This window comes from Pinus tabuliformis, chromosome X (genome assembly GCF_031772625.1).
Source record: "Pinus tabuliformis cultivar Carrire ecotype Pingquan chromosome X, CPIR1, whole genome shotgun sequence".
NCBI classification, from domain to species: domain Eukaryota; kingdom Viridiplantae; phylum Streptophyta; class Pinopsida; order Pinales; family Pinaceae; genus Pinus; species Pinus tabuliformis.
Window position 1 is genome coordinate 144,579,544 of NC_142308.1, and position 26,315 is coordinate 144,605,858.

Here is a 26,315-nt window from a genome sequence, read left to right on the forward strand (position 1 = left end):
TGTATGTATGTGATGGAAAGAACCTCGAATTCTGACTGTCCTCATATGGCCTCAGTATCACTGTCTCAGAACCTCTGTCATAACGTATACTTTTTGCTGCTCACAGCCCACATGATGATATCTCTAACTAAGGTTTAGACTTTCAGTAATGATTCAAGTATGGTATAACAACAATAATTCCCTCGGTACATTGATCAAGGGAGACCACAGTGAAGATCTCAATGGAGACAAGAGAACTCTGAAATATAGAGGCTATGATGAAGATCTCAGTGACACAACAGAGATGACTTCAACAGTGCAGCAGTCTTGATGATCTTAGCTAGGAAGAGGACAAAATGTCTTGGTCTTGGAGAGGCTAGCTATGTCAAGGGTCATGGTCTTGGTATTCGTCAATGGAATCTCTATAAGAAGAATTTACACATGGGTTTTCCTCTCCAAGAGGGAGAGGTTTTGGCCCTGGCAAATAGCCAAACATTTGTGTTCTTGTCTCTTTTGTTTTGATAGCAGTTTGATGAAGTTAACATACACATGCTAATAATGAAGTAAACATCAAGCTAAGATAAATTGTTTAAATACTTCACAAATTGTTATCATGTAATGAAGAATCATCTTAACTTTGCTTGCCCTAGATTCTTCAACATGGTATCAGAGGGATTGGTTCAACAGTCAAGGAAAGGGGTAGAAAAGAGACATTCAGACATCAAGGCATCAAATTAGTTGAAGGATCAACAATCAAAGATCAAGACCTATATCAAAGAAGGAAGCCTACAACAACATTCTACAATGTCAAGGGTTCTGAAGGACAACAATCAAAAGGATGAAGCAATTAGATCTCAAGATTCATGGCAACATCCTTGATGACTCCCACAGTTTTGGTATATGTCATACCACATCGATCTCAATCATTACAGAATCAGATCATGGGTCTCATTACAATTCAGTCATAAGTTGTATGAACAGAACTCGATGAAGAATGATGGTGTTCGTTGACACAATGATGATAACGCTATTTAATGAGTCTCTATACATCATGGCCGGCAACCTCAATGCTGCAAGGATCATATATTCAAGTCAAATATTTTGAAGGCTTGAAGATAAGCTTCAACAAGGATCCTATCCGAAGGAAGCATCGATGCATCTACCTCAATGATAAAGGTGAAGATCTTGTCTTCACATATCAAGTAAGTATCTTTTATTCTATAATCAAGTTTTGTTTTATTGACTTCATCAGTGCAAGAAGATCTTTGGATTAGATAAGTCATCAAAAGGTTCTTGCAGTAGGATCGACAGAATCCTTTTGAAGAAATGAAGTCAGTATATTTAGTTCTCCTTTGAAGTCATGAAGGTCTTATGAAGTGAGAAAGGAGACATCAGAAGGTTGCATAAGGATATACTATCTGAAATATAGTAAAGAAGAATGAAGAAAAATCTTCATGATATCTGGGAAAAATGGTGAGAAAATAGTCATCATTGATATTGATAAGCAAGGTAACAAATGTCCATGATCAAGAACGTTACCTCAATCAGTGGTCTGTGGTCTCTATGTCAGATAGAGAAAGGCAAAATGATGAGGCACATATAAGTAGAGATAAGTAAAGGTAAGGTTGATAAGGCAAAACAGTACTATGGAAGAAGAACTCATATCGTCAGAAGGATGGAGGAAGCTGAAGAAAGGATCAAGGAAAGAGGGAGTAATAGATCTCCATTATGAATGAGATAGTATCCCTCTCAAAAGGGATCCTATTAGAAGTCTTTGCAGATATGAACATAGCAAGAAGATGCATCATGGCATCATGGAAGTACGAGCTCGTATGAAATCATGAAGAACATAGCTCTTGGAAATCTCGTTGTACATTGTAGGAGAAGAAGAGTTCATCCAGGTCACAGGAAACACTTGCCAGATGGGGATATACTAGATCATGAAGGATCTTTGATAGAGATTTCAGTGGAGGATCTCCGAGTTCAGAAAGGTAGCAAATGTCTTAGCAAAAATTCCAACTCTTAGATCTCTTGAGATGGTGGTTCAATGACACGAAGAATGAAGCAGATGAAGGGATTGAAGAACCGTTCAATCAAGGAAGCCACTAAAAGATACCTACAAAAAAATAAGGTATGTATGATTATAATTGTATTTGTATTTGATATTGTGATGTCATGTTCTGTGGTTGCAGATAAAATGGATCAAGCATGATCAAGAAGAAAAAGATCTCCCCCTCTGAAAGGATGCAGAAATTCAAACTAGAAGAAATCAACATAATATGTCCTCATAATATAGTATGAGGTAGTTGATGACCATTGAAGAACTATGAGAGTTCCTGGGAATAAAAGATATGAGGATGAAAGAGATCGTGAGACATGCACCCATGACAAAGGCAGTCAACGTCCAGAGGATCAGGAAGACTTGACCAAGAAACCTCCCGGAATGATGGGTAGACTTTGATGGAAGTTTGAAAATATGAAGACCCTTGACAACATATATCATTGGGAGATGTGTCAACATAGATGTAGGATAATTGATGCCTACAAGAAGATGTCACTAAAAGAAGGCCATCACCAAAAGGTAATATGTGATTTGTTTTTAGTGTCTGACCTCTTGGAAAAGTCTGGGTATGTGTGTAGGATCATAGAAAGGACAATTGTGAAGAATGTCACAACTATGTGATCTAGAGCAATCACTGTTAAAGAAAAGTGGAGAAAAATGAGCATATGAAAGAAGCCCCAGATGTAAAGCCAAGGAGGACACTTTCCGGGAAAGAAGGAATGACATGATGGAGGAAAGTGATGGATGGCTGAACCCTACACGTGAAGAAATTGATGACATCAAGATCGTGGATCGTTAGTCAACTAGAAGACGCTATAAAGTACTGATGATAGAGTTCCTATGTAAGAGGGAGCTCTTGGAGGTTCCTATGAGTAAAGGAACTAAAGCAAGTTTCGAATTAAAGAGAAACTTGGAACTCGTCCCTGGTTAAGAGGGAGAGTTAGACATGACATTCTTGTCTTCAGTTTGGAAGAAAGAATAAAGGATTGTGTAATCATCTGGCGTCCGACACTCTTTGAGGATGTAGTAGGGCATCCAAGACAAGAGTGGGCAAGACTACAGATATTCTTGAGGGCTGGGAACCCAAGATGAGAATAGTCCTAGTAAGGCATACTCGGAGAACACCCGAGTGGGTATGACCCTAAGAGAGACAATGATGATGTGTGTCTATCAGTCATTGGTCTCGCCAACATTGTGTGCTTTGACCTAAGTGAGAGAGAGCTGTTAGTCAAGGCCTTGCTAAATGGAAACAATGTTGGTTGAAATGATGCTATAACAGATGGATTACAAATCCGATTCTTCTTATGAGAAATTCTTCAGATTGAGAATGACCAAGTACCATTATGAATACCTCCCTAGTTAAGAGAGAGTGTTGAAGAAAGTGTAACTAGGTTCGGTCTTCATAATGACATGATCTTTGTATTTGATGTAATAAAAGAGAATAAATTATCTTTCTAATCTTGCTGCATGGGTTTCTTGAGCAAGAGGTGTCATTAGGTGAAAGACTTCTTCTTGATGTCTTTAGAATTTATCTCTATGTCAAAGAATCATGTCATGAGCCCATGTAAATGTGTACAAGTCTTCAACTAGTGTAGCAACCCTCCAAGACCAAGATCAATGCCTCAAATCAAGCCCTCCGAAGTCTGCAAGGGAAGAAATAAGGAGATGACCATGTCGGCTACAAAGAAATGAATTAAAATATATAAATATATGTCATGTTGGCTTGAAATAATGGACACGTCGGTTCATGAGATAAGGTCGGCTTACATATATGGATAACCACTATAAATACCCATGAAGGGTAGACGAAAATGATATGAAAGATTCAAATGGTTCTGAGATGAAACCATAGTCATATGGTAGCCGTAATGAGAGGTAGCCGCAGTGAGATGGAGCCACAGGCATAGAAGAGGAGCCATAGTAGGTGGTGGCCACAATGATAAAGAGAGAGCTGCGGTCAAGCAGGGAAGAGCCGCAGTCAAGTGAGATAATGCAGTCATGCATGAAGGAGCCGCAGTAAAGAGATCAAAGGTATGTCTGCACCTCAGATGGGTTTAAGGGCAGACAGACTAGATCTCGAATGGCTAGAAAGAGCAACTCATGACCTGATCTCAGAGAACGCAACATTGTGATACGTTCGGGGTTAAATATCTTGGCATACCTGAAGGAGAATATATATTTGATGACGCAGTGATCTCACACGTATAGATCTCAAATGGACGAAGAGGACTATGTATCTATTGCAGTCTCGGCTTCGTGTTTGATCTCGGCGTACTGATATATATGTATATCACATCCTCGGTGAACCTGTTCCATGACAAAGGATGTATGTATGGGATGGAAAGAACCTCGAATTCTCACTTTCCTCATATGGCCTTAGTGTCACTGTCTTAGAACTTCTGTTATAATGTATACTTTTTGCTACTCATAGCCCACATGATGATATCTCTAGCTAAGGTTCAGTAATGATTCAAGTATGGTATAACAGCAATAATGCCTTCTGTACATTGATCAAGGTAGCTCACAGTGAAGATCTCAATGGAGACAAGCAATCTCTGAAATATAGAGGCTATGATGAAGATCTCAGTGATACAACATAGATGACTTCAACAGTGTAGCAATCTTGATGATCTTAGCTAGGAAGAGGATAAGATGTCTTGGTCTTGGAGAGGCTAGCTATGTCAAGGGTCACAATCTTGGTATTCGTCAATGGAATCTCTATAAGAAGAATTTACGCACGGGTCTTCCTCTCCAAGAGGGAGAGGTTTTGGCCCTGACAGATAGCCAAACATTTGTGTTCTTGTCTCTTTTGTTTTAATAGCAGTTTGATGAAGTTAACATACACATGCTAATAATGAAGTAAACATCAAGCAAAAATAGATTGTTTAAATATTTCACAAATTGTTATCATGTAACAAAGAATCATCTTAACTTTGCTTGTCCTAGATTCTTCAACAAGATCGAGGTTGATGCACTATTACTTGGGGTTGGAAGTTTGACAAGGACCTGGTGAGATATATCTAGGTCAAGGGAAATATGTGATTAAGATGCTGCAGAGGTTTGGCATGATGGACTTCAAACCTATGACAACCCACATGATCACAAATTTAAAGAGGCTAAGAAGTTTTGATTCAAGCCCTATGGATCCTACAAGTTATAGACAATTGGTTGGCTCTTTGATGTATCTTGTGAACACTCGACCAAAAATTTGTTTTCACTGAGTATTCTCAGTTAATTTCAAATAGAGCCCGTGTCAGAAAATGTAACTATGTTCGGTCTTCAATAATGTACTTGAGTCATCATGTAATGTACTTGTCAAAAGAATAAAGAAAATAATTTTTATTATTATTATTGTGACTTATTAAAGCATGGGTTTCATGCTTGGGTCACCATGTTTTAGGTCAAAGTCCCCATTGACGACTTCTAGGATTTATTCTAAGTCTATAGAATTATTGTACATTTAAAGAGACCCTTCTTGGGCTTTTGAATCATGTAAAAAGGTTAAGTATTGAGTCAAATATGAATTATGGAACCTCCACACCATGTCGGCCTAAGGGAAGATCAAGTCGGCCTAAGGACCCTATTCAACCCCACAAGAAGCCTATAAAAGGAAGGTCATCGAATTCATTTGGAGCATCACTCTCTCATCAAGTTTGAATGCTCTTGTAGCTGAAAGAAGTGCGGAAATCTTTTGTTGTTGGGCAAAAGTGCGAAGTTCTCTTGTAGTTGGAAAAGGTGCGAAGTTTGTTGCTGAGAAGCCAAAGTGAATGCGAGTTTGGGGAAGTCTAAGGAGACAAGGAAAATCAAAATTTTGGTGTCTCTCTCTCTTTGTTTCGTGCCCTAGATTGGGAGATCGAAGTCTTCCAAGTTTCACTGTTACCGGAAGCTGCTGCATAGTCATCTCAGATTCTAATCTTGACGGAAAATTGAAGAAGAAATTAACCCCATCTTGTGAAACCATCCCTAGAATCTATGGTTTACCCAAGATCCATAAGGAAGGGGTCCCCCTTAGACCCATTGTCAATACTATTGGCTCCCCAACATATGAGCTTGCGAAATATGTTGCTAAAATCCTAAAACCCCTTGTCGGAAATACTGATTCCTTCATCAAAGACTCCCATGATTTTGTGAATCTAATCAAAAATGAAAAGATGGAACGTGATGACATTCTTGTTAGCTTTGACGTGGTATCCTTATTCACAAAGATTCCTCTTGATGAAGCCATTCAGGTTATAAAAGATGTTACTGATCCTGAGACTGCAAAGCTGGCGGAAATCTGCTTAAGGTCAACAGTATTCACCTTCCAAGGAATATTTTATGAGCAGACAACAGGTGTGGCTATGGGATCACCCCTATCACCGATCGTAGCCAACTTGTATATGGAACACTTTGAAAAGAAGGCCCTTGAATCTTATCCTTTAAAGCCGGCGTGGTGGAAGCGTTTTGTCGATGATACCAACATAAAATGGACCCATGGTAAAGCAGAACTTGATAAGTTTTTCATTCACTTAAACTCCATCTCTCCTGAAATAAAATTTACAATGGAACTTGAAGAGAATATGAGCATCCCATTTTTGGACGTTCTAATCATCGGAAAGGAAGATGGCTCTCTAGGCCACAAAGTTTTCAGAAAGTCAACCCACATGGAAAGCTACCTCCATGCGGATTCCCACCATCAAAAGTTTGGTGTTCTAAACACCCTTGCCATCAGAGCCCTTCGAATTTCCGACTCAGAGCATCTGAATGAAGAAAAGAGGCATTTGGTTTCAGTTTTCAAGAATATAGGCTACAAAGAGCATGAGATTAAAAAAGCCATAGAGAGAGCTGTAAGAAGGTTGTCATCCCATGAGCATAAGGCGCAAGATCAACCTCAGGGTAAGATTTTTCTTCCTTATATCCTTGGTGTTACAGACAAGATCGCTAAAATCCTAAGAAAGAAGGACATTTTCACTCATTTCTCAGCTCCGGGGACCATCAGACAAGGTTTGAAGTCTGTTAAAGATGATATTGACAATTTTCAGCTTAAGGGAGTCTATAAGATAGACTGCTCTTGTGGAAAAAGCTACATAGGTGAAACAGGTCGCTCCCTCCAGACAAGGCTCAAAGAACATGGCGCTGATATCAAGAATGGAAGATCTCGTACCTCAGCACTGGCAGAACACTCCTTGAAGACCAAGCACCACATTTGCCTGGAAAACGCTTCTATTATCGCAAGAGAGGAACACCATCAAAGACGGAAGATCAGAGAAGCTATTGAAATTATGAAGTATCCTCAGAATCTGAACAGAGACAATGGTTTGGAAATTAGCGGAAGTTGGCTGCCCTTGATCAATGAAGTTAAAAGTCGCCATCCCATCCCCAGGTAATGCGTCCTCAGGTATGTTGTCCTCTTTTATTCTATAATAATTTAATTTCTTTCTATATAGAGCTATCAATTAATTTATTCATTAGTTAACTATATATTAACTATTTATGTTTTCTAATATAATAAATATATAAAAATTTATTAATTTATTCTTAAAAAAATTTATTTTAAGAATTATTAATCTATTATAAGACATTAGTTTTATAATTTATTAATAATAATTATTAATATAACATTTAATTATTATTATATAATAATAATAATAATTAATCAATCATTAAATAATTATTATACATTATTCAAAATATAAATAGAAATTAATTATTTATTATAAAATAATTGATTATTATTAATTTTGATTTATTCATTAGTTATTTTATGAATTTTTGAATTATTCTATTAATCTAGTATAAATAATTAATTATTAATAAAATCAAATATTTATTAATTTAATTAATTTATTTTGTAATCAAATAGTTGATCATTATTTTAATTATATAAAAATTTTATAAAAAAGTCTATACTAATTTATTTATCAGCTATTTTATTAATTAATATATGAATTATTATATTCATCTATTTTAATTATCAATTATTTATATTTTCTAATATAATTTAAATTAATATATTAATCAACAAATATGAATTAAAAATTTATTATTTAGGTTAACTGTGAATATTAATCATTTAGAATATGTTTTGGTCTTATTAATTTAAGTTATTAATTAATAATTGGTATTATAAAAAATTTAAATTAATTATTATTATTTAGTAATAGATAATTATTTATTATATAATAATTATTTATTATCATATTAATATTAATATTATATTAATTAATGTAAAAGTTATTATTATATTAATTTATTTAAATGATAAGTATTAATAATAATTAAAATGAAATAAAAATAAGAATAATAATAATAAAATAAAATAAAATTAGGGTTCTAGCCGACTGTTTATTCATCCTTAGATAGTTTTGGCCTCGTTAGTATTTATTCTCCCTGCGTGCTCTTCTCTTATCATCATTCTTCAACCCTGATGATGGATCCCACTTGGGATTCGAAACGTTGGTTCAAAAATGTTTATACTGTGGATTCTCCGATCAATTCAAATAGTCAAAGTTGTTGGGAAGAGGTCGAAATTATGGGAGGTTGACTGGGTTTTCCCCTTGAGGGGTGTTTTGCCCTGGCATGTGCCCTACATTTGGTGTCTATTGTTTGATGTACTACTACTTTTGGTAATTGCTTGATGAACTAAAGAAAGAAGATATAAATAATCGTAATAGTAAGAAACATCAGAAGTAATTATCAATATTAAGAAAATCTTTATTGCCTTTCTGATTTTCTAACATGGTATCAGAGGCCCCACGCTGGCTCTGCGTCAACCTCTCTGGGGTCTGCGTCACCTCTTCCACAGATCTTCTGCTATCTGGGACTTTGTTCCTTTGGCCCTCTGATCTCACACCCCGACTTCTGGCTCTGGAACTCAACTTCCCAGCTGAATCTCGGACTCCCTCTGAAGATTTGAGCTGCCTCTTTTGGATCTCTCTCTACCTTCTCTACAATATATCCTCGGATCAGGAAACTTTCAAACCGGAAACTATCCCTGCCCTCACTGCAAGAAATATCCTCGATGACTTCTCCGGCAACTGCTGCGCTGCTCTCTTGAGAAATCGATCTCTTGATCTCACTCGATGTGTCTTCCAAATGCCCATCGAAGTCCTTATAATCTTCTCGTTGAGTAATCAACAACCCAAATTAAATTCTAATCAATGGCTCAGATCATATTGAATCGATCTCTGTCAATCAATGGCTCAGATCATTTTATTAATACCCTTTAATTATTTTAATTTCCTAAGTTTAGACTTAGGCATCCATTAAAAATAATTAATTATTTTAATAAAACTATCTCCGGGTGGAATTTCTCAAAACGATTTTTGGGTATTCGGGAATACATGTGTCTTAGCCTCCTTGCAAATTTTGAGGCTTAGAGCACATCCGATGCTACCAGAAATCAACAACCATTTCCTAGGAGAGACTCAAAAGTGGGACTTGCTTGCTACTTAAGCACGCTGCAAGGTTCCCTATGATAGGGGAATAGGGATTTGAGGAATTGGCTTAGGGAATGTGACTTGCAAAGGAGCTTCCTAAACCTTAAAATCCTTATGGAACTTGGTTTCCCAAGTGGTTTTTGAAGAGTTGACTTTGATAAGATATGGGACCACATGGGACTAAGTGGACCCATGTTAGGTCAAGAGGACGGAGTTTAGCAACCAATGATGAGCTTGACCTATACAAGGAAGGGAAGGGGATCAAAGAAAGGATCTTCAATGAAAGGAAATGCAAAGATACCAATGATGTTTCTAGCCTAAGGGAAACCAAGGGCAAGAATTGGTCTTTGAGGTAGGGCTTGTGATATCTCAAGATCCCATTGTCAGAAAATCATGAAATTTGGAGGGCTTCTTGAGGACACTGATGCAGTTGTGGACCAAAAATCAAAGTATTTGGATGGCTAGATTGTGAGATATTTTATGCCCTAGGTGACCTCTAGGGCTAGGCCTAGAAAGGAGAGGAGAAGGTGAAGAAAAATAGGTTTTAGGGTGATCACCTATGGTAGACTAGTGCCTAATCCTTTGGGGAGATTGGAGTCAAGAATGATTATGAATTCGTATTGAATTTTCTTAGTCAAGGAGGCCTTAAAGGCAGCTTCACTTAGCACTAGGGCAAAGGAGAGCAACTTCAAAGACTTTATACTTCGTTTTGCAAAATAGATGGCTTATCAAGATCAACTTCAACAATGAAACATCCCTAGGAACATTCACTCATCATACATGGCCCATACATGAAGCATCACTATCTAGAAACAAAATTCCCACAACTTCGCAATAATGGATGCAGCAAATTAGCACTAGTATAGAAAAATCCCAGCAACAATGTATGTGACAAAAATAGAAAATGAATAGCATTAAAATTGCACTTACATGTATTAGAGTATATCCAACCATCAAAATTTTGCCAATCAACAAGCTCCAAGACAAGAAAAAATGATCCAAACATCAAAATTCATTCCATGCTCCAAATATTCGTCCTCCAAGAAGGATAGCGAAGTTCTCTAAAGAGATACAAGTCCAATCCAAGTGATGATGCTAAAATGAATTCATATCACTTGTATTTATACACTTCTAAAGAGTTTGATTTAGCTAATTAGGCCTACATTAGCCCCTAGAATAAAATAATGTGCAAAATAACTAACTTTTGGTGACAAGCTTACCAAACTAGCTCATAAACAAAAAAAATAAGCCTCTCAAGAGGTTGAATGATCAATAATACATGCCGTTGGGCCTTCTCAAAAGCCTGTTGAATTCCATAAGTGCAACAATGATGAACAGGACTCCCAAAAGTAGTGGACAAGGGGTTGGCCCCTTGTTCTCCAAATAATAAAACTTGTGGTGCTCCCAATGGCTGTGAGGGCACACAAGTAACCTCATGGGCCTCCAAGTAGGTCGAAGATGCCTGTAAACCATTTGTAAGGGCTCATATGATGGTGTAAATGATGCCGCATCAGCATACAAGTCCTAGGTCATCTGCCAAGTGTATGGTACAACTGTGGGGTCGGTTGGGCATGGTGAACCGAGTGCGTCTTCCTCATCCAATAGGTGAATCTCGAGCAATCTCTGAACATATTTAGGGATCCATGGAGTGTTGTCTATTGTTGTGGAGGTCCATGGCTCTCAACACACACTCTACATGTGTCAATGTAGCCCTCGGGAGGGTTAGGACTCCGTATAGGGAGACCAACCCAAAATGGAGACCATCTGCAATTCTGCATAAGATCCAATGCATCTCCTAGCCTTCTAGTACAACAAGTCATCAAAGGAAATCAATTTAAAGAGCTTATAAACCATGGGCAATAGGTGGGCACTACATAATGGCATGCCCTTCCATAGTGAGCTTTTCCATGTGCTAATGTCTCCAAGCTCCAAATGGGGTTAACCAAGTATCCTATTAGGTGGTTTCTACCTTTAAAGGGGATAGTATGTCCAAGGTACATCCTTCAAAGGTTGGTGGCATATGATGAAGAAATGAATGGACTAGTGAATGAAAAGTGGCAGCGTTAGGCCACATCAATGTTACTTGGGAGCGGGAGCGGAAGCGGGAGCGGGAGCGACCATTTTCAGAAGCTCTCGGTTTGGGAGAAAATCCCGGAGCGATTTTTTAAAAATATATATATTTTTTATATTTTTTAATTTTTGATACATATATGTCAACAAAAACATGTAGAATGATGAAATAGACATAAAAAACATAAAAAAACATAAATTGATCATTGAACCATATCACATCAATCATCTAGAAATTATAATCGTCATCAACCTTAGTAAAATTAAAATACATATTACAACTGCAACATATTGAGTCTTATAAATCATGATTCATCAAATTCAATATTAAAGTTTCAACTTCAAGCTTTCAGAATTGAAAATTCAATAACATTTATCATCATTGATCACCAAAGTAACAAGTTGTACTTGTAAGCCAAGTTTAACCATTACAAGAATTAATATTGAAGATATTTCTAAGTCCTGACTCCTAACTTCTAATTGTTAACATGATATGAAATGTTAAAAATTTATAAAATGAAACATGAATAATGAGATGAAATGAAACAACTTTAGTGACTAGTCTTTCACAAAGCATCATATTCATAATTCACAATCATTACCAATGAGTTATAATTGCCAAGGCCCAACTTCAAACTTCAAATTTTCATTGTCACAGTGATATAATGTTTACAAAAAATATCATAATGTCATAATGATATGAAAGAGTCAAGAGTCAAGAGTCAAGGACTCAAAACTCAACACTGAACAGTTATGAAAACTAAAGTGACAAGTCCAATAGAAACTAAAAAAGACAAGTAAACTGTAAATCTACAAGTGGCCCTTGCCACGAGAGTCTCCAGGAGTATAAGTAGGTCGTGGTGGTCTTCTAGGAGTCTCCCGCCCAGACCGACGACCAGAACTAGAGCCTCCACGCGAGGGTGTCGATGGAGGTGGCGACAGCAATGGAACAAGACTCGGGCCCCGAGAACTGCTACTGGATGGTGGAGGTGGAGGTGCCATGGCTGCTGCAGCTGCTTCAGCTTCATCCCGTACAAGCTCCTCTTCTAGTTCTTCCATATGTACAATGCCATCCTCCAAATTGTCGTCCTCAGGGTGATTGTCCCAAATTTTATATGTGGGATCTTCATTAGCCCGATCACAGTAATGGCTCAACAACCTCAAGTTGTAGTGCACATAAACCAAGCTTTCTACTCAGTTTTCGTTGAGCCTGTTTCTTTTCACATTATGTATATAACTGTAGGTGCTCCAACACCTCTCTGCAGAAGAAGAATTTACAACCTGTGAAAGAACTTTTATTGCCAATTTTCGCAAAAGTCCGTGGCCGCCATATGTTTCCCACCATGTGAGAGAATCAAATTTATCTTTGTCATCCATTGCATGGAAGTTACCATACAAACCACTGCCAGTGAAGTATCTGCCTATTTCAAGGCGCACAGCTGCACATTCCTCCCTGTCAGGCACCAACTTTTCTAATGCTTCCAGATATCCTCTAGTTACCTCTCGATCTAAATGGGGTTTGGTCCTAACACCACCCCCTGCTGCAGGTTTGCCCAACCAAGAATCTGAGTAGTATTTTGGCGTAAGGATATATGCCAAGCAATGTAGTGAAAGGTTAAGCCTATTCCACCGTTCACACACACAATCGTGAATCAGTTTGTACAAGTCGGGATCTCTGTTATGAACAATGTCTTTTATTTCCCCCAACATGGTATCCATTTGCTCATACACCTCGCCAATCACTGGTTTGTCTGTATCTGCAAACCGAATCATGTTATAATTGGCTTGGTGAAATCCAATACCTGTCTCACAGTTGTCCAAAACTGCCCATCAAGAGCGGCCTCCTCCACCGTTTCAAAACTTGCAATGTCAGCTACATTTGTAGCCCTTTCCTTTAACACCTGCCAATGTGGACTTGATACCATGCTAGCTAATGCCTCTCTTACCTTCAAAAGGCGCCTGAAGGTGAGGTAATAGCTACCAAATCTAGTCCTCGCAATCTTCAGCAACTCCAATCTCGAGTGACTGCAGAAAAGGCCATGGGTATTGCTATGATTTGTAATAAATTTTATCATTTTTTTTCCTTTCTTGTACAAATCACCAATCCATTGGTATTGTTCATTTTTGTTTTTGACAATATCATGCAACAGAAGGTTCAATGTGTGAACCAAACATCCAGACCAAAATATGTTCGGGTATTTATCCTCAATAATTGCTCCCGCTGCCTTACAATTAGGAGCATTATCAGTGATGACTTGGATGACATTGTATGGGCCAATACGCTCAATTGTTTCAAGCAATGCTTCTGCAATGTTGATAGCGGTCTTGAACTTGTCTGAGTAATCATGTGCAGCTAGAAAGATGGGACCACTTCGGGACACAGCAAGAACACTTATCAATGGCTTGCCTTTTACATTTGTCCATCCATCAGATACAATGGACACCCCATTGTCAGTCCAAGAACTTGTCATTTTATTCAAAGAATGTGATATTTTTGCTTTTTCATGATCAAGGCCAACAGTTCTTGCCTTGTCATACCCAGGGCTCTTGTATCCTTTAGGGGCATCATTTATGGCAGAAACCATTTCGTGCCAATAAGGTGAGCGTAGAACATTGAATGGTATCCCACATGCATAGAGGAACCTGTAAACTTTTGAATCCACATCATTCCTACACCCCTCATCAAGGAAATCTGATATGGTTCTACGGCGTAAAGATGATGACCCTGTGCCTCCATGTCCATATCCACTGCCTTGGGAGGATGCTGAAGGAGTTCTTTGTGAGCTTGGTTCAAAGAAACCCCTTGATCTTTTTGCTCTGTATTGGGCGTCCTCCTCTTCCTTTATGTATTTGGCTCTATCTGCTGTTGACACCGCGTTACAAGTTTTGATTCCTATTTGTTTCTCTCCATCCCATGGCCTTTTCCCGCAGAGGTGTCTTCTAGCACGGGTGTATGAGCCTGTGTAATCAGTGTTGCAATGGGGGCAATGAAATTTAGTGGTTCCACCCCCTCTCCCTGTTTCAGCCCTGTGAACATATTTCCACAATGGAGTTTGGTCTTGTTTAGTTTTTTGACCCTCATGTTCACCCTCCTCCACATCCTCCTCACTGGGGTTTTCACCCATTTGACTTCCTCCGGCTTCTTCATCCACCTCTTCAGTTTCAGGCCCCCTCCGTTTCCTACTCTCCACCACCATAATAACCAGAAAGGGGACTAGGAAGAGGAAAATGCCAATAAAAATCCTCAGGTCCATCGTGTTTGATGTTTGTAGGGTTTGAGTCTTGAATCTGCAAATTAATTTAGTTTATTGGGATTAATTCATTTAATTTATTAATTTAATTTAAATTAATGATCTTTAAACTCAAACAGGTAAATTAAACTAACCAAATTAACTACCTAACCAGCTAAACTAACTAAATGATTAAGTTACTTACCTCTGCAAGCTTGCTCCTCGCTCCTTGGCACTTGCTCCTCGCTCCTCAGCTCTTGCTCCTTGCTCCTTGCTCCTTTGCTCTTGCTCAGCTCTCAATCTCAAGCTCAATGAAGTTGAAATGATTTTTTTTTGGCCCATTGGGCTTATAAACAAAAAAAAATTAGTTAAATTTTTTTAATTTTTCGGGTCCGGCGGAATTTTTTTCCGTCGAACCGCTCCCGGCCGGTTAAAAATCGCTCCCGGAGCGTTTTTTAATGCTCGGGAGCGATCAGGGAGCGATCGCTCCCCGATCGCTCCCGGGCATTAAAAAGCGCTCCGGGAGCTCGGGAGTGATCGCTCCCTGAAACGCTCCCTATCAGAGCAGGGAGCGTAAATTTTTTTAAGGGAGCGCGCTCCCAACCCGCTCCCGCCCGGAGCGCGCTTCGGGAGCGGGTTCGAAGGGGGGGGGGGGTGCTCCCCCGCAACACTGGGCCACATGTTGGGGTACAAGGGTAGCTAATAAAAGGGAAGCCCACATTTAGGTACATAATGTATAGGATAGAGCAATCGTGGTGCATGAGGTGTCCCGACCTTTACTTTTCCACCCTTATTTATATGTCTTTTTCCTTTTATGATTTTTCTTTGATTAACTGCTCAGGGCTCAAGGGATAAGAGCATGTTGTTTAAGGTATAGCAGAGGATATCCCTTTTAAGGTAGGGCGATTCATTGCCCACCAGGGGTTGGGACAATCCTGGGTTCCTAAATGATAAAGGAGGCTCATCTAGGGCCTATAGGAACTAGGGTGATGGCCATGAGAATGCGATAGAGCTCATGCATTGGCGTTTGCCCACGTGCTAAATGTGATGGTCCAGCCATCTTTTGCATTTTGTGTTCTTGTTGAATGTGGCCAATTATGCTTTTACTTTTGTTTTCAGCTGCATCAACCTACAGGGCATCATTCCAACCCTAACCCAAGGTGTGGGCAAGGGGAGCGAGAAGGCTAAACCTATGTGGACCCAGTGGAGGGATGTGGACCTAGGTGGAAAAAATGATGAATGGGGTTATAATGAGTGAAAAAGGGGCAATATATCTGGATGAGGGGATGAGACCAGGCAACCAAAATCAAGGTTTCCCATAAAGTACCATCCCTAAAGTCAAAGGGTCAGTAAAAGAGATCCCACGGGACTAGAATCCAAGGTTAACATCCAAAAGGGGGCTAGGAGACAAGAGCACAGACCTAGCTAATTCTTTTCATCGAATCCCCCCATTAATCCATGCGCAGAAGTGTCCATGATAAGCAAACTCCAATACTCAATAACCAAATGACAAGGCATACCTTTAGGTTCGGGAAGCCCACCTTCAAACATACGATCATAACAGATGGGTGAGGGGCCACATGGCTAGCTCAAGTGGCGGAGAAATGGCACAATGAGCTAGTTGGTGTCTGCAAGGGGTTGTTGGCTGTTGACTGAGGATCATCTGGGAGAAAAAATTTATCCTAAGGATATCAACCACAAAATGGTGTGTAATAAGTCCCATCCCAGAGGTACGTGCTTCGGCAGCAAAGTGAACGTCGGGAGGAAGCTTGCAGGATGATGCAAGTCAAGTGGTGTCGGCAGAGCGTCCACCCTGATTGGTGGGGAGCTGGTCATGTTCGTGTTTGAGTTCGACAACTTTGAAATTCGAAAAAAGTTCGACAATTAAAAGTTTGGCATTAAATTCATCATACTAGAAATTTAAATATATATATATATATATATATATATATATATATATATATATATATATACACATATGACAAAAAACTCTTAATAAAATTACAGAAGGGACTTCGGGGTGCAAGAGACAAAATCGTTACGATCTGAAATGGTTATTGGACTAAAATTTAACTTGTTATCGGGTTGTTCATTCCAAGAGGTGAAATCATTACTAGTTTGATACAAAGGGGACCATTACTTTCTTTGAAAAAATTACAGTAGAGAATATGTTCTCCTTGATCAATTTCGACTCGTAAATAATACATGCCTTGTGCTTGATCCCAATATTTTGACATGAATGAAATAACATAATTTATTTTGAAATATACTTTAATTTTAACAATTAGTTTCATAAAAAGAATGAATTTGCCTGTAAATTTAAATTCAAACCATAAATGATTTGCTAATCATTTAGCCAAATTTGATGGGCGAATTTAATTGATTATGTTCGTGGTTCTTTCAAATTCGACAAATTTCGAACTTCATAAGGGAAAGTAGCCACAACGGATGACTAAGGTCCCACCTGACAGGTCATCCCATCGCCCACGGAGGTAGCAAGAAATGCATCAAACGAAAGCGTCGAGATACAAGGATCAGCATGATGTGGCACAAGTTGTGGCAGTAGACAACAGTCGGAACAACAGACCAATGGGAATAAGTCGTGCGGCCCCACTATACACATATGTCAGGTAATGAGGCCCCGACGGTTGATGAAAGAGCATGCCTTGGGATTGTCGGGATGGAGAGAAATGGGGTGACATGTCCTAGAAGGTCATCCCAGAGGCATAAGGAGGGATACTGTTAATATGTCGAAATGACGTGGTCAACTCGTGGTCGTTGGATTTAGTGGGCACAGTGGGACCCATCGACATGGGGGCACAATGTGTATATATATATATAATCCAACGAATAGAAGGAAAGGCTCGAACTAGGCATGCTAATATATGTGTATAGGGGTATATATGTATATGAACACATATGCACACATAAGCATTTCGAGGGCCCTTATGTATGCATACGTATAGAGTCATAGACCTACACATTTAAGAGGCTCTAAGGATAAACTGAGAAGCTTAGGCGTTGCATCCGAACCCTGGCATGAGAATGGATAATTGAAATGAATAAAAGATGAAAAAAATTATTATTCCATTCCTCTAATAGCATAGAAGGAGTTGGATTAGCATGTGACACCTATCCCACTGAGGTAAGTAAGTTGGGGTGGCTTGTTACAACATTCTTAGTGTTGGAATTTCTAAGTCTAACTGTTAGAAATCCTTCCTATACTTTCTGAATTATTTCTTGCTATTGGTTCTATTAATTAACAAGTTATTTACCATGTAAATACTGAAAAGAAATACAAGTACAGTCTCAACACATATAGATCATCAACTGAAGGAAAAAACAAGCACACAAGTAACACCGTTATTTTTGGACTAATGTTCCCATAAAAACCCAATGTAGGAAAGCCGGTGCAGCTATCTAAGGGTTTTATTTTTAAGTAGTTTCAGAATACAATCTGGGTGCCAAAAATGGCTCACCCAACAGAGAATTCCCTCGACAGTAGTACCTCTCAGTCGGAGACAGATATCAGCCCCAATCTACCCCACGAAATCTCCCAGCGTCAACCTCTAGGGTTTGCATCAGCCTCTGGAGCCTCTGTGTCTCCCACACTGGCCCTCCTCAAGCTTTGCGCAGCTCTCGAATGCCTCTGCATGGCCTCTGGCTGCTTCTGCGTGGCCTCTAGCTGGCTTTGCATCAACCCTCTCCCGACTTCTGCGCTAATGCTCCCAGTACTATCTCTGCCTCTCTGCTACTACATTCACTGCCCCTCAGTTGCAAATCTGATCACTCCTTCGATTTCCTCGGCAAGCCCTACCCCAGAAAATCGAATTCTTGATCAACTCAGTGTGTTCTCCAAGTGACCCTCAAACCTCCTCATATACTTTTCTCGTTGACACTTCAACGACCGAGATTAAGTCCCTAATCAATGGCTAAGATTAGATATGGCTTGATCCATGACTTTTGGACCATTCTAACTCAGTTTTATATTAATTCACATTAATATTTTATTTTCCCTAAGTTTAGACTTTGGGACTCCATTAAAAAATATTAGTTATTTTAGTATCTCCCAAACTGGTTAGATTTTGCCCAAACCATTTCTGGGTATTGGAGATCTCATGTGCTTTAGCCTCTCCACCAATTTTTGTGGCTAGACCACATCACATGCTACCCCAAATCAATACTCCCTCTTAGCGAGGATTGTGCTCTAGTAATACTCCTCACTGAGCATCACCCTGATCATCCGCATCGGTCCCTATGTTGATGTTAGGCTTGCTGCCCAACATCCTCTGCATTGTTGCATCATGTACTGCTACCCATGGCCTTGCCACTGCCATCGCTGCAACTGCACTGCAACCCCTCTCATCATGTCGCATCGTGTTGCCCATAGCACTGCCACTGCTAATTGTTGCACTGCAACTCAATTACTGAGAAATAAGTAACTGATCTCCCAACTCTGATAATCGTCAGTCCTACTACTCTTCGGGGCTCCCGTAGCAAGGTATAATCCAAGGGGTTGGATGACTGAAGGATCCTGCCCCTCATCGCCTGTAGTCTGTCTGACTACAGCTCAATGTCTCCCCACCTCTTCTCTCGAGGTGCATGAGCACTCATGGCAAAGTCATTATCTGTCTCCACTTCTTTCTCTGCCCTTGCTGGCACAACCTTGGTCTCAAAAGCCTCTCCCTTGCTCTTCTTCCTCAGACACTGGCTCGCAGAGTGACCCAATTCCCCACAGTGGAAGCATTTGACCTTTGAGAGGTCCTTCTTCTTCCGTTTCTCCTGATTTTCCAAATATGCTAGGGCAACATCCTCCTTGATTTTGACCCCCCTGCCGCTATTTCCCGCCTTGGTTAGCCTTCTGATCTCTTCTTGAAGAAGAGTCTCCCACAGTTCCTCCCAATCTGGAAGGGTTGACCTACCCAATATGCTCTGGACAAATACCTCCCAATCCTCTGAGACTACGTTCAATGCGGTCCTCACCATCATCTCCTCATCCGGCGTGGCCCCTATGGAAGTCAGCTGATCTCGGTTCTCCTTCAATCAACCAAGGAAGGTGTCTGTTTGTTCTCCCTTCTGCATCTGGTATGACTGCAACTGATTTTCCAGTAGCATCTTCCTCTGAACGGAAGTATGTTGATACAATTTTGTCAGGGCCTCCCACATCGCATTTGCCGTGTCCTTTTCGGCAATATGAGGTACTACATGGTCCTTGACAACGTCAAGGATGATGCTCTTGGCCCTTGCCATTGCCTCCTTGTACTTTTCGTTCTCATCCAGGTCAAATGGGATCGCTATTGTGTTCAAGACGAAGTGCTTGAGACGATTCCTATCTAGAATGGACAAGATCCTGACCTTCCACACTACGAAGTTTGAGGCTCCATCCAGTCTATCCTGATCTCTTACCTCGTTCACTGCCATTTCGCTGCTCCTCTTTCGACTCTTCTGAGTCTCTCTACTTCCCTCCTGGAAGTTCTCGGTGTGACTCTCTCTGAGCCTCGATTTCCCTCCTGGAAACCCCTCTGCCAATGTTGAGATGCCCCCACTCTGATCGTTAGTGCAGCTGCACCACTGATCCGGATTTCTTGGCTAGAAATCCTCGGCAGCAACTCCCTCCTCCTTGGTCTTACCCTATTAGGTACTGTTTGAACCACAGTACCCCACCAGCTTTACTCCGCAACTTACCCACAGCCTCCTATGCCCCTGAAAACTGAAGGTTAGAGCCTCTAGGTTGTGCAATCTCGGCACCAGTGAAATCCGCACCTCCTGGTCACAGGCGTCAATCCTTCCTGACTAAGAAAGGTGACCGGGCACTACGTAGGTCAGGTCTGCTTCTCTCTACCACTGCGTTGATCCTTTTCCCGGCTCGAACTGATGACACAAGCACTGTGTCACCCCTTCCTTGCTGCTTTTCCACTAGGAACAGCTTCTGTCGCTCGGGACAGTTGTTTCTGCTGCTGCTGCTCTACTCGGCTAATGCCCTCAGTTATCCTATGATTTGCAACCACGCTCTGATACCATGTTGGAATTTCTAAGTCTAACTGTTAGAAATCCTTCCTGTACTTTCTAATTTAGTTCTTTCTACTTGTTCTGCTAATTAGCAAGTTATTTACCATGTAAATATTGAAAATAAATACAAGTACAGTCTCAACACATACAGACCATCAACTGAAGGAAAAAACAAGCACACAAGTGACACCATTATTTTTGGACTAATGTCCCCGAAAAAACCCAATGCAAAAAAACCGGTGCAACTATCTGAGGGTTTTATTATTAAGAAGTTTCAGAATACAATCTAGGTGCCAGAAATGGCTCACCCAACAGAGAATTCCCTCGACAGTAGTACCTCTCAGTAGGAGACAAATATCAGACCCAATATGCCCCACGAAATCTCCCAGCGTCAACCTCTAGGGTTTGCGTCAGCCTCTCTGGCCCAGCGTCTGCCCAGCGTCAACCTCTCTGTCCTCTGCGTCAACCTTTGGAGCCTTTGCGTCACCCACACTAGCCCTCCTCAAGCTCTGCACAGCTCCTGGCTGCCTCTGCGTGGCCTCTGGCTGCTTCTGCATGGCCTCTAGCTGGCTTTGCGTCAACCCTCTCTCGGCTTCTGCTCTGATGCTCCTGGTACTATCTCTACCTCTTTGCTACTGCATTCACTACCCCTCAGTTGCAACTCTGATCACTCCTTCGATTTCCTTAGCAAGCCTTGCCCCAGAAAATATAATTCTTGATCAACTCGGTGTGTTCTCCAAGTGACCCTCAAGCCTCATCTTATACTTTTCTCGTTGACAATTCAACAACCGAGATTAAGTCCCTAATCAATGGCTAAGATTAGATCTGGCTTGATCCATGACTTTTGGACCATTCTAACTCAGTTTTATACTAATTCACATTAATATTTTATTTTCCCTAAGTTTAAACTTAGGAACTCCATTATAAGAAATTTATTATTTTAGTATCTCCCAAACTGGTTAGATTTTGCCCAAACCATTTCTAGGTATTGGAGATCTCATGTGCTTTAGCCTCTCAACCAATTTTCGTGGCTAGAGCATCTGAACCCTAGCATGAGAATTGATAATTGAAATGAATAAAAGATGAAAAAAATTATTATTCCATTCCTCTAACAGCATAGGAGTTGGATTAGCAAGTGACACCTATCCCACTGACGTAAGTAAGGCGGGGTGGGTTGTTACAACATTCTTAGTAATCCAAGAGTAAGAATGAATTGTTTTGTTCTGCCCAAAATTTCCCTTAGAGAAACTCGTCCAAGAAATTGCCCTTAGAGAACTCATCCAATGTCAAAGTGATTTAGATGTCTTGTCATAGACTTTGTCCAGAAAATATTTTGCTGCTCCTTGTATAGTAAAACCCCTGTGCCAAAACACAGTAGAAAGAGAAATAAAACTTATATGTAGATTTAATGGTTTCTGGCCTAAGTCAGAAGACTTACATCAGTGGGTCTACACCAACTAGACCAATAATTATGATATCTGCTTGTGTTCCAAGGGGTTTTTTGTTGTACAGTTCGACGCTCATAAAGATCTGGAATTTGTTTTAAATAAGGAACCATGGTTTTGGGGCAGGGCAGGCCTCTTCGTAACTCCATGGTTTCCGGATTTTGATGCTACAACAATGATGGTTACAAAGATGTCGGTATCGGTGAGACTGCATAGTCTTCCTATCTCTTTTGGCACCACCAAGTATTAGAAGGTATTGGAAACACATTGGGGAGGTTTCTAAAGACGGATCAAGAAAGAATTGAAAAAGGTTTTTTTACCTTTGCCAAGATTTGTGTCGAGATAGACCTTAGTAAAGACCTACCAGATCGCATCCATCTGACTCATAAAGATTTTAAGTGGACTCAAATATTAGATTTTGAAAACACGGCGTTTAGATGTCAGATTTGTCTACAAACAAGACATTTGCAAAATACATGCCCATAAGCTAAAAAAGTTACAAAAAGGACAAAGAAAAGACCCCAAAATCCAAAGGGATGGCAGGTTCCCGATCTGCATCTTTCAAAAGATGAAGAAGAAGAAACAGATGAGAATCATCAAAAAGTAGAGGAACAAAATCAACAAGGACCTCAAGCGTAGGAGGGAGAAAAGAAGCAGAAAGACATCGAAAACCACGTTGAGAAGGACACTGAATTAGCAATGATCTAGGTACCAGAACAACAACATGAGGAAATATATGACACTCAAGGAGCAGGTGGAACAAAGCAAACACAAATATCTGGGAGTTCTGACTCAGACAAAGAAGTGCCCATGAAGATGGAAGGAGAAGAAATGGAAATAGTATTGGCCACTCCCAATCAAGGAGACTGGTGAAGGGCAGAGAAAAGGAATGGAAAAAAGGGAAAGCTAAGTGATTTTTATTATACTTAGCCTCAGCAAATTTATGTAATATTTATTATTTTTTCTTTTTGAGCATCAGCCAAAAGGTTGACTTGATCGAATGCTTTCGAGCATATGCAAAATGTGATTTTGATCCTTAATCTTCTGGTTGAATAAAATTACAATTTTTTCTTCGGAGAGAAAAAAAGTACAGATGTGGATGAATCCATTCCGGAACAAAACAAGACAGAAATAGAAAGGATTTCTCCACTATAAAATGCTTGTTATTGCAATTTTCTATAACTAGAAAGCACAATAGTGTGCTAAGACTTGAGTCTGCAACAGGATGCAAATTTGTAGGCCAGTCTTTCATTGTTTGCAGTAAACGACATTATTTTCTCGACATTTAGCTGAATACTAGTAGTAGTGTTATGCCAGACTGTAATTATCAAATCTCAACTCAAATTGTCAGATGGAATAGGTAAAGGGAAATAGAGAGTTTTAAAAGCCAAATGGCCTAAAATATCAATTGAAATGTATGCCATTTAAAACATTCTTTCAGAAAATGCAATAAAATCCTTCATGCATAGAACTTGCTACATGAGCAAAGTCAATACAGAAAGGGATATTTCCAATACACGTCTGAGTTCCAAGAGAAGGCATGATGCTTTAAATTACTCTTTTGAATAACATGGTGGATAGTGGCACTAATAAAGCAAGGACCAAACAGATTCTCTAGTGCTCAAATAAACTGAGAGAAAATGTGCAAATTATTTTCCAGAATTGGCTATAATATAAAAGACTATGCATATTTAAGAGCCTAGCTTAAAGGTTTTTATTGTGAAGAATAACCCGATCAAGGTATCCACTGTCCAGATTCTAGCAGATGTGCATATAATATTTGCTTCAATATATGACACAGTCAGTTTTAGCTATAATTTGAGCCTTTAACCAATGGCAAAGATGCCATTGGTAAAACAATTCCTCCTTTTTTTGAGAAAAAAAAAAAGGAAAAGGGAAAATGAGTAAGAACAACTTTAGTGAAACTTAAGAGCTTGTATAATGAAACAAGGATGACTTACATTAACTGGAAAATCCATCAGTGGACGTCGTGAAAGCCATTTAATATTATCCCAGTCAACAGTAGGAGGGAACATTTTATAGTCCTTTTGCACGAAGAAACCCTGATCACATACATGGGCATTAAGAAGTCAAATAACTAAAAGAACATTCCTTCACACTTCAGATACATGCAAGCACATTTATACCATGACATTGAGATTGTTTACATATTTTAGTATAGCTTCTTATTGAATTGATACAAAAAAATGTTAACATTATCTAGATATTATCAGCATCTCAGAATTCATTCAGCAAAACAATTTTATTAAAGAGAATTAGTAGAACAACATATCTTTGATCCTAACTTGAAAAAGCAAAGAACCTAGACCATGGGGATTAGTTCACATGGTGCAACATGCAACAGGATACACAGACCAGACTAGAAAGATTTTATGGCCCACGTGACAGCCTCTCATTCTCAGGCAGGATGCGGGCATGTAATCATGAGTGCAGTTGCATCTGATCATTGCCCCATTTTCACCACTGTTTCTATTGGGAAAACTCGTGATGAACTTATTAATTCCATGTTCATATTCTCTGGAACCTTTCCCCAAGGCCGCAAGGGGTAAGAGGTTGGATCCTGTGGTGGGAGTCAGTGATTTGCATAAGCATGAAGTTTATGCAAGGATGAGGAAGAATGGTTGCTCAAAATTAAAGGACGTAGATTAAATCTGCAAGAGAAATGCTGGAGGAGTTCAAAATATATTTTGAGGAATACCTGCACAATTTCATTTCACAGTAGCAGGCAGCAAAGCTAGAGCACTTCATCTGAAGTGAAGAGGAGTGTGTTGTTAGGGGATCTTGGATCTGTGCATGTCTTTATTGGATATAGGAAAGGGGCAAGGCTTCCAAGTTTTATTTTGACTTTTTGAATAAAAACAATGCTTGAAAAGGGGTCCTTGGTTTGCAGAGACTTGATGGTTCTCTGAAAGATGATTTTACCCGGATTAAATGTAATGTCCCTGACCACTTAGGAAGCATATGATCAAGTCCACTAACCTAACATGGTTCCCATGGGCTAAGGTGGAAAAAATTTAATAAGGTGACTTGATTCGCATAGGAAAACATTATAAAGTCTAAGGGGTGAAAAAGGGGACACTTCCTAAGCAAGTGAAAAGTCACTTTAATTTACAAGTTTATAAAAGATAAAAAGTGAGGAGATTATCCTTATTCTTTCACTTGCATTTTGGAGAAAAATATATCTTGGGAGTTTCTGGGAGAAAATCTTAGGGTTCGAGAAACCCTAGCCGTCATAGCTAGCTTCAGTGTTGAAACCAGACACCCTAGTTGGTTCCAAGAGTGAGATCACACAGATTTCACCACTGTGTTTCTATGGAGACAAAAAATTTCGAAAGGTATAGAGGCAAAGAGGTCTTATCAGTGGATTTTATCTTCTGATATTGTGTTTATCATATTTCTTGACAGATTGAAGGAACCCATGAAGAGTCTCAGCTTCAATATCATTCCAATGAGCTGATTTCGTGACCAAGCTTCCTGCTGCTGAAGGGAACCAGTTCCTGGACCATTTGGAGGACCAAAGCACCATTATTTTACTGAAGTTTATGGGTCGAGTTGCCCTTTGAAGTAGGGTCGAGTTTGCTGTAGCTTAAAGAGGTTGAGTTATCCATCTTGAAGAGCTAAGTTCGTGGCAGGAATAAAGGAGGATGAGTTAGCCCTCTCTAAGGGGTCAAATCTATGCCTAGATGCTGATACCAGGGCCATGTTCCATTTGCATGCTAGCCGTGGTCAGCAACAAAAGTATAAGGGTTGAATCTGATATTTTCTGAGTTGCTAATCACCTACAGACAGCGGCCAATTAAACTCCCCCTTGCTGGTCTGTGTATGGTCTCACTGACACCATTATAAAGAGGACAAATTACTTGTTGAGGAGCTATTCATTCGCACTCAACCTGAGCTGGATATTAGAGAATATCACCTTCATTTTTGGAATGGTTCCTGTCACCTGTGCATTAAAGGGCTGAAGCAAACTCTAGGTTATCATTTATTTTGCACTATACATTTATATTTACAAACTCAGAATTTTAAAAGTATGTGTTATTAGCATTCCTGAGTTATTTCCAGTAGTCCAAGATGTTTCCAT

General features: G+C 39.6%; 1 protein-coding gene across 1 annotated transcript in view; it reads right to left on the bottom strand.

Annotated features, from left to right (window-relative positions):
* SOX (sulfite oxidase) overlaps positions 1-26,315 on the bottom strand; it is a 348,282-nt gene that overhangs the window by 62,706 nt on the left and 259,261 nt on the right. The window contains exon 9 of the mRNA XM_089446856.1: positions 24,175-24,276. Within this exon, the coding sequence (XP_089302982.1) occupies positions 24,175-24,276 (102 nt within the window). The remainder of the gene's footprint in view (positions 1-24,174; positions 24,277-26,315) is intronic.